Source organism: Malus sylvestris, chromosome 9 (assembly GCF_916048215.2).
Source record: "Malus sylvestris chromosome 9, drMalSylv7.2, whole genome shotgun sequence".
Taxonomy (NCBI): domain Eukaryota; kingdom Viridiplantae; phylum Streptophyta; class Magnoliopsida; order Rosales; family Rosaceae; genus Malus; species Malus sylvestris.
Genome location: NC_062268.1, coordinates 30,481,883 through 30,497,115, shown reverse-complemented (window position 1 = coordinate 30,497,115; position 15,233 = coordinate 30,481,883). Strand labels below are relative to the sequence as shown.

Sequence of the window (15,233 nt, the reverse complement as noted above, 5' to 3'; positions counted from 1 at the left end):
TGGATGAATCGGCACGTATTTTGTTGTGCTTGTTGACTTTCCACAGCTTTGATCTTGAACTAGGCTGGAGGAGTTTTCTGGTTTCCTCCAACGGACTTTCCACAGACTTAATCTTGAACTGGATTTGACTCAAGGGTGGTGGACACTTGATCTTGAGTCAGGGTCGTTGAGGCTTGATTTCGAACTTAAACATGACCACGAGCAGTTTCAGGACATGCATGCTTTGAAAGATCAAGGAAGTTCGCAGCATTTTCATATGAACCCTGAGCAGTTTGGTCAACAGTATGATCTTCAAGATTGATGGGCTCTTCTTCCAGTTGGTGACTTGATCTTTAAGGATTATCGAGGCTTTGCTCTTCGGTGACGGTGCCAGCGAAGGGTTGTTAAAGCTTCTCGAGCCTTTTGGTTAGAGCAACGCTGTCCAGCTTGGATCTTTACTTGAACTCATCCGTCTGGATTGTGTGGTTATGCAGGGAAGGGCTTCATGCTTCATGATTTATTCCAGCTCGTTGTATTGCATTCTTCTCTGCTTGTTTCTTTTGCATAGCTGAAGCGGTGTGCAACCTTTTGCCTTTAAATGGTTCTTCGGAGCACAATCTCTCAGCGACTCACCCATGCTTGGCAGCTTCAGTGCAAAGCGCCGATGTTAACAGATCCACACTCCTGAAGCATTTGCTGAGGGGATTCGAGACATATCAGCAGTTGAAGATGAGCACTCGAGAGCAACGCTAGGTAAGTAACCAGGCAAAGGTTCCGGGCAATCAGTTCCTGGTCGGACATTTAATTTCAGGTTCCGACTGATTGCATCCTTTCTCCTTGTTCAGCAGGCAAGAGCAAGGGCAAAGGAGAAGATGGGGGAAGAGCATGATATGAGATACCTTTGCTTTCGACCCCAGTGATATGAGATACTTTTGCTTTTGAAGAAGTAGCGGACGATCAGCACATGCATTCGTCGTGCTTGTCTCCATATGCTTCGATGCATCATCTTCATCTGCATCATCTTCACCTGCATCATCAGGAGCTTGAGTGGAGGTTCCGACATATTGCTTTCTTTATCCTTGTCTTCGCAGTGAAGAGGGAGGACAAAGAAAAGGATAGGGAGAAAGCATGCTATGAGATACTCTTGCTCTCAACCCCAATGATATGAGATACCTTTACTCTAGTGTGGCTTGGTTGAAGAGGCGTTTCTAGGGAGGAAGAAAACTGAGTTTTGGTTGCAGATGCCCTCGGCGAGGAAGAAAGGTCAGGCTGGATGTGTTTTCAGGGAGGAAGAAACTGAGTTTTGGTTGCAGATGTCTTCGGCAAGGAAGAAAGGGGTCAGGCTGGATGCGTGTCTTGCTATGGGATGGAGGTCGAATTATATGGTGAGCTCTCAACATCAAGTGGCAGGGCGAGCGTGGCCTTGTCACCCACGCTTGTCGGCAGAAGTGTGGTAGTTGGCATAATGGACCTCACGCGTTTTCAACTTTGTCAGTGATATCTGACAAAGTTGCACGTGATAGCCGAAAGCTGAGATTGTGTCTGAAAAGTGTCGACGGACTTTACGCAGGAAAATCCGGGTTTTGAAATTCGGAGAGTGGTGTCTCTTCGATTTACGAACAAATGGTTGTGCTGCCTCTCATTTTTAAGAGGTGTCAATTGTATTCAACACGCAAAATTTGAAGATTGCCTGCCCGTGAAAAATTATCTCTGCTACTCTTTGCTTCATCCAACCTTTTTCTTTTAGTATTTTTTGAAAATGGCTTCCCCTTTTAACATTTGCTTAGATTTGAGTCTTAGCAGTGACACAGGTGCACCGCGTCAGGGTAATGTATGGCGCCCGTCTTTTTTTTCTTCTAATGGCCCTCTTACAGTTGAGGACTCTGTGATGAGGGATGCAACCACGGCTACGGTTGTAGCTAGAAACCTCATCACTCCTAAAGATAATAGGATACTTTCACGACGGTCCGATGAGTTAGCTGTTCAAGAGTCCCAGGCTCTCAGTGTCCAGTGTGCGAACTCTGTTTCCAACATGGGCCAACGCTTACTTGCTCGAACTCGCCAGGTTGAATCATTGACAGCCGAGGTGGCGGCTCTTAGTCAAGAGATTAGGCAGCTCAAGCGTGAGAATGGAGAGTTGCATGTGCTTGCAAATAGTTATTCGACGAGCATGAAGAGGAAGCTTGATCAGCTGACGAACTCCGAAGGTCGAATTCAAAGTGACCATCGGAAGTTTGTGGATGTATTCCGGAGGCACTTTTTGCCTTCGTCATCTGGAATTCGACCAAGTATTGAGGCTCCGAATAAGCTATCTTCAGTGCCTCCCTCCTTTAGGGTTCCACCGAGTACCAAGGCTCCAAGTACTGAGGCTTCACACAAGTGACATTCGTGAAGGCTTTTTTTTTTTTTTTTTTTTTTTTTTTTTTTCGTGTAATTTCTCGGAGATATTAATGGACATGCCTTATTTTATTCAGTATGTTGTGTTGAAACGCAAACAAAACGCATATCTGACTAAGATGCATTACTTCCCTATGCACCCACTTCCTTTTAGATGGTGACTAGTGCACCCATTTCTTTTAGATGGTGACTGGAAGCATCATTTTGTCATCACCACCCATTTCCTTTTCCATTATTGACTTGCGAATAGTAATACACACTCGTGAGTGGCTTGACGATAGCACAGTTGGTTTTTTTTTTGTGGCCTTCCTCACTGCATTGCGTTCTTCTCGCATGCGGACCATCTTTTCACTTGCACAATCACCTTATCACAATCTTCATTGGATGCGGATTGCTTTTTTACACAGTCACTGTATCGCATGCGGATCACTGTTTGCACAGTCACTGCACTACATGCAAACCGGTTTTATTTGCAGCCTGTTGAGACCAATATATATATACACACGCATTCATACACACATGCATACATACATAGGGCATTGCGTAGTCTTTACATAGACACTGCACCAGCTTACTGCCCTGAATCTTAAATGCACTCTCCTGTTTCTTTGCTGCGACGTGCTCTTCTCGTCTGCCGTGTGGTGAGCTCGGTGTTGGACAAAAAGTGGTGCAGCTTCTTCAACCCCATCACCCTGCAGTCGGTCACGTCTATGTTCATCGTGTTCATCCGAAGTCTTCACTGCGGCAGAGGAAAAGCTCACCATCATCAAAATTAGGGCAGCAACAACAAACTTCATTATCCTGCAAGCTTCAGGGAGAGTTGCATGAGAGTATGAGGACGGAAGGATGAAGGACTGCAGCATGGTTGCTACAACCGCTCGGGCTTCCGTTTATCGTCCTCGACGGCGCTGCAAATGTTTCCACCAATGGAGAAGAGGAAGGAGGGCGCTGCCTTCACTCTATGAGGTATGTTTTATTGCTGAGGACGGTTTGCCGCATATATAAATATATATATATATTTTTTTATTTTTATTTTTTATATAGTGCTCTGTCAGGCTGAGGTTGCTAAACCGGCGAAGAACCTAGGAAGGCATCAAAAGTCTGCTCTGCTTGACTCGGTCAGAGAAAGTGAATGCGAGTGCAGGTTCGAATGACAAGGCCGAGTTGCTTTCCCCGTCTTCAACCGCTGCAGCTTCATTCTTGTTGCTACAGGTTCGTCTTTGCTGTGGCTTGGAGAGAGAGACGTCGCTGCAAAGGAGAGAGAGAGAAACACCACATCTGGATTCAGATTTTGTGCATCTGCAGGTCTTCCTTTCGTTTGTGGGTGACTGTGCAACTTTTATGAGAGGAAGAAGAAGAGTCAACGGAAAAGAAGGTGTTTGCGGACGAGGTCGCGTGGCTGACTTGGAGGTCCACTTGCTTCGGGTGTGCGCACCATGTGTTGCAGGTGGGGTTTTGATGTGTAATGCCTTTTGGTCACAGTTTTCCCTTGGTGGTGACGTCGGCGTAGTGCTCACCTTTGTAATATGGCTTTGTAACCAAATCATTTCTTTAAAGAAATAAAATATTCATATCTTGAATTGCTATTTATTCTTCAAAGTGTTTGTGTTTTTGTTGGTGATGTGACTGTACTTGAAGTTTTGAAGTTTCAAGTTGCCTACGTACCCCCGGTTGATGAGGGATCAAGTCATAACGTAGTTCGAATGAACGATGATTTTTTTTTTTTTTATAGTGATTTTGATGATGATTTTGCCGTACACAGTTTATGCTCTTGCGGGCCAGGAGCCTTGTGCCGTGTGCAGTTTAGGCTCATGCAGGCTAGGAGTCTGGTCGTCGCCTTTTAGGGGTAGTAACGCTTCAAGAATCTGCCATTGATGGGACCGATCTTCAAGCCGTCCTCTGCCATGATTAAGTAGGCGCCGCTTATGTAGACCTCTTGTATTACGTACGGTCCATCCCACTTTGATGTGAACTTGCTTTTTGTCTTGTGAGTTGTGATGATAGGCCTTCGTAATGCAAGGACGAGATCTCCAGTTTGGAAAGACCTTGGGCGGACCTTCTTGTTGAATGCTTTGGATAGCCGTGCTTGGTAGCATTCCAGGTGTTGTTGAGCTTCGAGCCTTCTTTCGTCAAGTGATTCCAACTCTTGAAGGCGCAACTTTGCATTCTCTTCATCAGTCAAACCTTCTTGTATAGCCATCCTAAGTGAGGGGATTTGACTTTCTAGCGGTAAAACAGCTTCCACGCCATATACGAGAGAATAAGGGGTAGCTTGGGTAGGAGTCCTATGCGTCGTCCTATATGCCCAAAGTGCTTCGCTTATTCTTTCATGCCAGTCCCTCTTTGTTCGGCCGATCACCTTCTTTAAGAGGTTGCACAATGTTTTGTTGAATGCTTCCGCGAGACCGTTGGCCGGAGCATGATACATGGAAGACTTGTGCTGCTTGAACTTGTATTTCTCACAGAGCTCGTCTACAAGTCGGTTGGAGAACTGTTTTCCATTGTCCGTGATAATGTAGCGAGGCACACCATATCTGTGGATGATATGTTCTTTGATGAAACGGACAACAGTTTCCTTTTTTACTTCCCTTAGGGGTATGGCTTCAGCCCACTTGGAAAAGTAATCTGTTGCAGCTAGGATGTAGGCTTCTCCTGCAGATGACTTTGGAGTAATTGGTCCCACGACGTCCAGTCCCCATGCATCGAATGGCCACGAAGCAGTTGTAGGGTGTAATGGTTCAGGTGGTTGATGTATGAAGTTGGCGTGGAATTGGCAAGCTTGGCACCTTTTGGCATGTTCCAGGCAATCCTTCACCATACTTGGCCAGTAGTAACCCATTCTTTTGAGCTGGAAATGTAGCTTTGGTCCAGATTGATGCGCCCCGCACACGCCTGAGTGCGCTTCTTCCATGGCTTGATTGGCTTCTTCCTCACCTAGGCATCTCAGAAGTACTCCTTCGAAAGAGCGCCGGTAGAGTGTTTCTTTGTAGTAGAGGAAGCGAGGTGCTCGTCGACGTATTTCAGAGCGGTGTCTAGGATCATTTGGAAGTTTTCCATACTCTAAGTAGTCAATCAATGGTTGTCTCCATTCTTTAACATCGACTGGAAGTACCGAGATGACATTTGTATCATCTAGTAGCATTTCGGTGGTGAGGGGGATGACCCATCTTTGGCAAACTGGCACGTCTGCCGCTTCGTCTTCTCCTAGTGTCATACTCGAGGCTAGGTTAGCGAGAGCGTCTGCCATTTGATTTTCTTTTCTCGGCACATGTTCTAGTGTTACGGCCTCGAACTTTTGTAGCAGCTGAGTTGCCAGTCGGAAGTACGGGACGAGATCGTCTTTTCTCACCTCATATTCAGTCAAGAGTTGACTAATTATGAGCTTGGAGTCGCCATATACCTCGAGGGTTGTGATTTCCATGTTGATCGCCATTTGGAGCCCGATGATTAGTGCTTGGTACTCAGCGACGTTGTTGGAGCACAATTCGCTTAGTTGGAATGAATAAGGTAGTATTTGCCTTTGTGGCGACATGAATACTACTCCTGCCCCCGCTCCGTCTGCTCGTGCAGATCCGTCGAAGAACATCGTCCATCTCGGGAATATGTCAATGTAGAATACCTCCTCGTCAGGCAAGTCGTCTGAGATTTTCCAATCGGCTGGGATTGGATGATCGGCAAGGAAGTCTGCTAATGCTTGTCCCTTGACGGCTTTAGCTGGGACGTAAATGATCTCGTATTGATTGAGAATCAACGCCCATTTAGCTAGTCGCCCTGTCAAAACTGGCTTGGACATGACGTATTTAACCGGGTCAGCTTTAGCAACCAAGTGGATGGTGTAAGCATGCATGTAATGTCTGAGCTTCTGGATGGCAAACACCAAGGCAAGGCACATTTTTTCTATTGGGGAGTAGTTCAACTCAGCGCCGGTGAGTGTTCGACTCAGGTAGTAAAGCGCTCCTTCTTTCTGGAATTCGTTTTCTTGTGCCAAGAGTGCTCCCACTGAACTTTCCTGAGCGGCGATGTACAATATGAGTGGTTTCCCGGGCACAGGCGCCCCCAGGACAGGTGGACTTGATAAATATTTTTTTATGCTTTCAAAAGCGTTGTGGCACGCTTCGTCCCATACGAACGGGACATCCTTTTTCATGAGTCGACTAAACGGTTGACAACGCCCTGCAAGGTTGGAGATGAAGCGTCTGATGAAGGCTAGTCGTCCTTGTAGACTTTTCAGCTCGTGCAGGTTTCTTGGCTCGGGCATGTTTTGAATGGCCTTGATCTTTGATTGGTCCACTTCAATGCCACGGTGCTTGACAACGAAGCCGAGAAACTTTCCAGAGGTGACGCCAAATGCACATTTTAACGGGTTCATCTTGAGGTTGTATTTTCGCAGCCTTTCGAACACTACTCGCAAATCCTTCAAGTGATCTGATCTTTTCTTTGTTTTGACCACCACATCGTCTACATAACATTCTACGTTTTTGTGTAGCATGTCATTGAAGATTTTCTGCATTGCTCGCTGATATGTGGCTCCAGCGTTCTTTAGACCAAAGGGCATCACCTTGTAGCAGTAGATACCTTTTGGAGTGCGGAATGCTGTTAGTTCCTCATCTTCGAGAGCCATACGAATTTGATTGTATCCAGAAGAGCCGTCCATAAATGACAGTGCCTCATGGCCAGTGGTTGCGTCCACCATGATTTCGATGATCGGCAAGGGAAAGTCATCTTTTGGGCAAGCGTCATTGAGGTCCCGAAAGTCTACACAAACACGTATTTGTCCAGATTTCTTAAGGACGATGACGATGTTGGAGATCCACTTGGGGTATTGCACCTCTCGAATGAAGCCTGCTTCGATTAGCTTGTCAATCTCTACCTCGATTTGTGGAATGAGCTCGGATCGATAACACATTTGAGTTTGCTTTATTGGTCTCGTTCCAGGCTTAACTGCAAGATGATGTACAGCGATGACAGGGTCAAGGCCGGGCATTTCCTTGTAAGTCCAAGCAAAGACGTCTTTGTACTCTGATAACAGTTGGTAATACTCATCTACCTCATCTGCACTTAGCAGCGCACTCACGAAGATAGGTTTCTGCTCCTCTTTTGTGCCTAAGTTGAGCTCCTTGAGATCATCGACCGTGGATTGCCCCCCATCCTCAAGTTGCGGTGGCGCAGCAGTGACATCTTCTTCGGGGATCTCATCTTCTTTGCCTTCTTGGATCGTGATGTGGAAGACATCTTGGAATTCCTCTTCGGTGTCATCCTTTCGGGTGTTGTGGTTACGAAAATCTATGTAAGCGCGGAGTTCCCCTGATTTTTTAAAGGCAACATTTAAGTTCCGTCCTGCATCCATGACCTCTTGAATTAAATCGGCTTCGTTTATGTTATCAATCTCAGCTTCATCTATGCTTAAAAGTGTGCTACCAATAGTTTCTTGCCCCCTTTTCGACTGGTGCATTTGTGAATGCGACGTAGGTTTCATGTGTAATTTCTTTGAAGTGACATGAGTTATTCCTTCAACTTCGCTTGACTTGGAGCATGCCCCCAGCGATCGAGGTGGCGATTTTGAGTCGAAAGAGCCAGAAGCGACGTCTTCCTTAGGGATTTCATCTTCTTTGTCTTTATGGATCGTGCCGAGGAAGATGCCTTGGATCTCCTCTTCAATGACATTCTCTTGGGCTTGTTGGCATGAAGATTGTCCAGTGTGGATGATGGTGCGCCTTCTTACTTTCAGTGGTCCGTTTGTGTCCACCTCCAAGATTGCTTGGCGCTTCATCCTTGAAGGAATTGAGCTTCGAATATCACATTTTTCTGCTATCATGTCGAGCTTTTCTTCCTTTGACACTGTCCTCCTATTTCTAAAAAACTTCTTGTTGTCTTCAAGTCTTTCCAAAGCTGACTGACGAGGAAGAGAGCTAGTCGTGTTGCTTTGCCTCTTAGGTTTTGACAACCTTTCAAAAACAGAGCTTTGGGATGCTGGCATGTTAAGTCTCTTGAAGACGGAGGTTCGGTTTTGACCACCAATGCGATTAAGTGCTGACATTCTGGGTCTTGAACGATTCATCCTATCGAATACTGACGTCCAAGGGGTGGATTTAGGCTCATCATGATCTTGTTCAATACTCACGCTGATGTGTTGAGTGCTAGCATTTTTCGCTTTGCTTGAGATCTTCACGGGTGCAGTTGGTGTGAAGCCAAGTCCAGCTTTGTTGTTATCAACTCCGTAACCATGCTTCTTCAACCTCTTTTGAGTCTCGGTGAGGTCACGTTCTTTATTGTTAACGGTGTCTGAAATATTTTTTCCATGATCCGAAGAAGAAGCGAAGTCGTAGCCAGCTTTCGACATGAGTTTATAGGCGTTTGGATCAAAACCTTCTTCGGTCCTCTGGGTTGGGAGAAAGCTTGGTTCCACCCCCTTCGGTAGAGCTCTTATGAAGCCTTGTGGTAGTCTTGCAACCTTAGTGCTGCCTAGCTGTGTCAGAGGCAAAACTGCCTTCGTCTTGAGCAACTTTACATTATCCATATGCCGCTGTGCATCGGCTTTGTGTGCTCCAAATTCGAACGGAGATTGACCATTCTTTCTTCTCGACATCGGGATGTATCGGAAGACGGGTGTGTTTGGTCCATTTGAGGGCGTCATACTCCCCTTTGTTGTTGCACGTCTAGCCAGCTCATTATCGTTCTTGCTCGAAGACGGCATAATTTCTTCTTCTTGCTTCTTGGGCATGGCTTGTCGCTCCTGCTTTTTAGGTGTTGCCTTGCCCGTGGATTTGATCTCTTTTGGAAGAGCTTCGGGCACCACGTCTTCGTCCATGTAGAACTTGGCGTCCGCGAAATGTGATTCGGCTTCAGTGAATGGTTTGGTGTCGCCATAGATCACCTTCACTCCTTCTCGGTGGAATTTTAAGCATTGGTGAAGGGTGGACGGTACCACTCCATTCGCATGGATCCAAGGCCTTCCTAAGAGTAAGCCGTAGGAAGTTCTTGCATCAATCACGTGGAATATCGTGCTCGACTTGAGTTCACCAATAGTCATCTCCACTCGGATCATGCCCATCGCTCTTTGTCCTCCTTGATTAAAACCTTGGATTAGTAGACGACTTAGGGACAGCTCATCCGCCTTGATGCCGATTGTAGTCATTGTTGACTTTGGCATGATGTTTATGGCTGATCCACCATCCACAAGCATGCGGTTGACTTTGTGCCCCTTTACATACCCAGAGACGAAGAGAGGACGGTTGTGAGGCTTGGATCCTAGCAGCAAGTCTTCGTCGGTGAAATGGATTGCGTCCTCTATGGCACAACATGTGGCACATTCATGTGGCCGAAGCTTCAAGTCTTCGTTCTTGCTTTCTTGCACTTCATGTTCATTGGGACTTTCCAAGGCCGCTGCTAATGCTATTCGCATCTTCTTTGGTAATCGTAGCGCTTCCTCAATGCTAAAGTGTGTTGGCAGACCTTCTTCGAGCGTGAGAGTTTTTTCTCCCTCAGTGGTGGTATCTTTGCTTTTTGAAGGTTCTTCCGTTTCTACTTCGACCATATGGCATGCAGCGATAGTGCACTGTTGGAAGAAGTCATTCGGGAAGTACTCGCGCAAGGAGACAGGAATGCGTGGCTCTTGCTCCACGGGTTCCCCAGCATACGTTGGCTTATCGACTTTTACGTTTCTTTTAGGCTTCCTACTGTTGCGGCGACGGTGTTTTCTCACTTGTTCCACCTTTGGTCTTGTGGCTTGTGGTTTTGGTTTCCTTGTTTTTTTGTAGGTCACCAATGTCCATCCTTCATCATCATCGGTATACGCATCTTGTTCGTTTGCCCCCGGCGATGGTTGTGTAGAAGGCGCCGTGTAGCTTGCACATTGATAGGAATGGTCGGGTGTTGTTTGGAGAGGCACAGGATCGAAAGATCCGAACGCCACTGTAGTAGTATGTGTTGCGGCTGTGTCCTCAAGGTCTAATTCGATTCTCCCTTGTTGCGCTAGCTTCATGATGAGTTCTTTAAGGACGAAGCATTTGCCCACATGATGGCTTACGATACGATGGTATTTGCAGTATCTAGGATCGTTCGTTCGATTCATTTCTTCAGGGCGCTTGCACTCTGGTAACTCAATTACCTTCTTTTCCAGCAAGTCATCTAACATTGCATCCACGTCTGAGTCAGGAAAAGGGTACGTCTTTTGCTCCAACTCTCTCAAGGTGTTTTTATACTTGTCTTGGGTGCGAGGAGGCTCACTTCTCTTTGTCTCCTTTGCCTTAGTCTTGGAGGAAATCTTGACAGGCGCGGATGGGGTTTTGATAGGCATGGATGGGGTTTTGATGGGGGTAGTGTTGACAGTAAAAGTTTCCTTGGCAGGCTTTTTTCCGGCCTTGTCCACACTCGGGGCGAACACCTTATCCTTCTTGAAGTGGGTGATCGGCTCATTCTTTCCGTGATTGGCGATACTCAGCTCCATGTCGTGGGAACGCGTTGCCAGCTCCTCAAACGTTCTTGGTTTTATGCCTTGGAGAATGTAATGTAACCCCCAGTGCATGCCTTGAACACACATCTCAATGGCAGAGGTTTCAGAGAGCCGATCTTTGCAATCCAGACTTAATGAACGCCATCTATTTATGTAGTCGACGACGGGTTCCTCCTTCCACTGTTTCGTACTGGTCAGCTCCAGCATGCTTACGGTGCGGCGCGTGCTGTAGAAGCGGTTGAGGAATTCCTTTTCCAGCTGATCCCAACTGTTGATAGACTCAGGCTCGAGGTCGGTGTACCAGTCAAAGGCGTTGCTTTTCAGCGAGCGCACAAACTGCTTGACGAGGTAGTCTCCCTCTGTTCCAGCATTGCTACAGGTTTCAATGAAGTGGGCGATATGTTGCTTCGGGTTCCCCTTTCCATCGAACTGCATAAACTTTGGTGGTTGATAACCCCTCGGCATCTTCAAAGCGTCAATCTTTTTGGAGTAGGGCTTTGAGTATAGTACGGAATCATGTGAGCTTCCTTCATACTGCGTCTTGATGGTGTTGGCGATCATCTCCTGCAGCTGCTGGATAGAGAGAGACCCCATGAGTGTCGCCGCTTGGTCTGGCTTCAGCGTCTCTTCGACGTTCTCCAATGGAGGTTCCTCATCCTCGTCGTTTTCCTTCTTTACTGGATTATCCCCTTGCCTGACTTTCTCATCGGGCTTTGCATCTAGCTGGTTAACGAGTGCTGTGATTTGCAGGTCTTTTTCCTCCACAGTCCTTGTGAGCTTTGCAATTGCTTCATTCATCTGAGCCAGCTGCTCCTCAATTGAAGTTGTTCCAGTAACCATGACTTGCATAGCTATGCCGCTGCTTGAGTCGGCATCGGAAAGTAAGGATTCAGAGTACTTCCTCTGGCTTTCCTCTCTTGGCGCCCTGAGCGAGGCCAGGGTGATCACCGGTTCGAACCTCGGGTGCTCTTGTGCCTTCGGCGGAGTTGACGAAGGGGCGAAAGAGGCGGCGGAAAGAGCTTTTGCCTTGCTTCGAGTTATGATGCCTGAAGTGATGCCCCCTGCCGTGATGACACTCTTGTTTCTTGCATTGGCAGCGAGAACAACTTGGGCCTTCCTTGACGCCATTTGTGCTTGTTGCGGATTCAAAGATAGAGATGAGAGGTAGAGACTAGTCCCACCGGGCGTGCCAAATTTGTAAACACGGAATTCCTGCAATGAATGAGACAAGAACAACGTGCACAAAATAATATTTGTATTAATGATTTAGGGGTTACAATCTCTTCTACGAATTTGGCCTCTGATTCTATCTTTGAAACATGTAGATGTAGTGTTGTTGATCCAGGGGCCGTCGAGGCTTGATCTTGGACGAACAGATGATGAACGATGAACACCTTCTTCAAGGGCCGTCGAGGCTTGATCTTGAATGGGTGGAAGTTCTTCAAGGGGCGTTGGGGCTTGATCTTGAAGGAGGATTTCACGAAGAACAAATAGGGCTTTCTTGATCCTTCGGGATTTGCTTGAGAGCTTCTAAGTTTCGAGGCTTCAAGGCTTTGGTGTGGTGTGACTTCTCTTCCAATTTGGGAGTAGAGAAAGTGTATGTAAAAAAATCCTCCCTTGATTCTTTGATGGAGGAGCCTATTTATAGGCTTTGGGAATGAACCACCACCATCCATTTGTTTTGGTGGATGTTGTAGGTGAATTGGTGGATTGTTGTAGGTGAATTTGGGTGGAGGTTGTAGGTGAATTTGGATGGATTGTTGTAGGTGAATTTGGGTGTATGTTGTAGGTGAATTTGGGTAGGTGAATTTGGGTGGAGGTTGTAGGTGAATTTGGATGGATTGTTGTAGGTGAATTTGGGTGTATGTTGTAGGTGAATTTGGGTAGGTGAATTTGGGTGGAGGTTGTAGGTGAATTTGGATGGATTGTTGTAGGTGAATTTGGGTGTATGTTGTAGGTGAATTTGGGTGAAGGTTGTAGGTGAATTTGGGTGAAGGTTGTAGGTGAATTTGGATGGATTGTTGTAGGTGAATTTGGGTGTATGTTGTAGGTGAATTTGGGTGAAGGTTGTAGTTTTAATGCAATGGTCAACATTTATTTCACTAAAATTTCAATGTTTACAAATGTAATTTTAATGTGATGGCTAACATTTATTTCAACGAAATTTCAATGTCTACAGCGACGTGGCATGCTTATATCCGTTGGATTTCCAACGGCTAGTTTTTCTAGACCGTTGGATTTCCAACGGTAAAAAAAATTTAAATTTTACTTTTAAAATATACCGTCCGATCACAGATCAACGGTCCACGTTAATTAACTAATTAAAATTTATTAAAACATACAGAAAAAATATTAAAAAATACATAAAATTTAAAAAAAAAATTATTTATTTTTTCTATAAATACCTAACTCTCATCTTCCACCTTACACCACATTTCAATATTTTCTACACTTTCTACCAAAGCTTTCATATACTTTTTGTGTGAAAAAAAAATACCAAAAAACTTGTGGTTGAAGAATAAAGTGTATTTGATGAGTTTATGTAATTTCATTTTAGTGTGTTTTTTTTTATAGTTTATTTGATGAGTATGTAATTTTATTTTAGTGTGTATTTTTTTTAAGTTTATTTGAAATTTTATCTGAAATTGGTTAAAAATCTTATCCGAAATAAACTTAAAAAAAAAAAACACACCAAAAAAATGCGCTGGGTGCCAGCGCATTTTTTTAGGGGTGGAGATGCCTTGGCCTATTACTGTTCACTCTAGTCTATTACTGTTCATTTGAGTGGATAAATGCGTTGGGTGCTGGCGCAAAGTCCTTAGGGGTGGACTTGCTCTTAGGTCAGATCTCATTCCAAAATTCGACAGAGAAAAGCTTCTTTTGGTTATGCTTATGCATATACGTGTAATAATTAAGATGGATAGTTTTTGTTTTATTTTGAGCTATGATAGTTTTTGTTTTATTTTGAGCTATGTTTTGGTGAGATTATTGAAGAGATTGAGGCCAAATTAGTGAGAAATGTGCTGTAAAATGCTGTTTATTGGAAGTTAGAAGTGCAATTCATGAATAATACAAAGATACGTGAGAAAAATTATAAATAACTATTTGAAAATATACATTTGTAAGTCTCATATATATGTCGTTGCACCATTCATAAACTGCGTTTCTAATCACAAACTTAACTAATTTGGCTTAATTGGAAATTGTTCATCCAAACATTACTTTAGCAGTAGTGTTACTGATATATCAGAAACACGAAAAACATAATGTTAATTAAAGAAACGGAATAACTTTTTTCTTTTTCTTTTTGGACGGAACGTCATTGTTATCCTCCCCTCTTCCTTAATATGCTGCCTCTTTTATTATTGTTTTTTCCTATTTGACTCTACAAAATAAAAATCTTTAAGAACATGATATGTATAAAAAGATGAACAACTTTATTTAGTGGACTTGGACAAATATTCATAGAAAAAAAAGAAGAGAATGATTAGAGAGATCAGGGGTAAACCACCGACACGTGCCGATTCTCCACCGACCCTCGGAAGAAACTGTTTTGTGGTTGTTGACCTGTGCAAAGACAAACGGGCTATTTTCTAATGCTTCCACCGAAAGTGAGAGACCCTAACGTGGAGTCGTGGATCACTTGTATTGCATGCGCAAGTACAACTCCCCCATAAATATGATTGCCACTAATCCTCGTTACCTTTCTCTAAAAGTCTGTAGTTCAGTTAACTATGAGTATTTTATTATTTTACTAAAAATTTCGAGTTCAATTCTTCTTCTTCACTATCTCTTGTATAAGAAAAATAAAAAAAACAACGTCCTTGCATTGCAAATACATAGGCATTTAGTTAAGCAAGTGTAAATATTTGACTATATGTAACAGAAATAATTCCTCATTGTATTTCGACATTTTGAAGATTAAAATGGGAACCAGTTGTGATTTTGACACAACAATCCACTTTTTCAGGGTCAAGAAGGTTCACAGATGTATTTTAGCCTCCCCTTGGTCACAATCATGTGATTTATCAGCGCCAGGAATTAAACTTAAGACGTGCCGTGTAAATACGGGCTTGAATTCGTCCCAACTATTGGACCTCCCCGTGGTAATTGTATCTAGAAATTTTTTTTTAACAAACGATATTATTCACACTAACCAGAGGGGTTGAGCTTAACCTCACAATAAGCTCGCAATAATGTGGTTCAAATTCGCTTTTGACTAGAATCGAACTTAAGACCTCTCACTCACAAATGAAGAAGAATACTACTAGATCATAGTACTAAGTGACTATATCTAAACAATTAAGATGGTGAAATTTTGTAAACGTTTAACGGTAAGAACTTGTGTGACGAGTGGACGAAATTACAAGTGAGCATTTCATGTAATTTAACCTGAATACTTTAA

At 44.3% G+C, this 15,233-nt stretch overlaps 1 protein-coding gene across 1 annotated transcript; it reads right to left on the bottom strand.

Annotated features, from left to right (window-relative positions):
• Positions 1-11,960: 11,960 nt before the first annotated feature.
• LOC126583820 (uncharacterized) lies at positions 11,961-13,000 on the bottom strand. Its single transcript, XM_050248342.1, has 2 exons — positions 12,632-13,000; positions 11,961-12,594 (listed from the first exon to the last, which is right to left on the bottom strand). The coding sequence occupies exons 1-2, from the start codon at positions 12,920-12,922 to the stop codon at positions 11,974-11,976; spliced, it is 912 nt and encodes a 303-aa protein (XP_050104299.1). The 5' UTR covers positions 12,923-13,000; the 3' UTR covers positions 11,961-11,973.
• Positions 13,001-15,233: the final 2,233 nt, after the last annotated feature.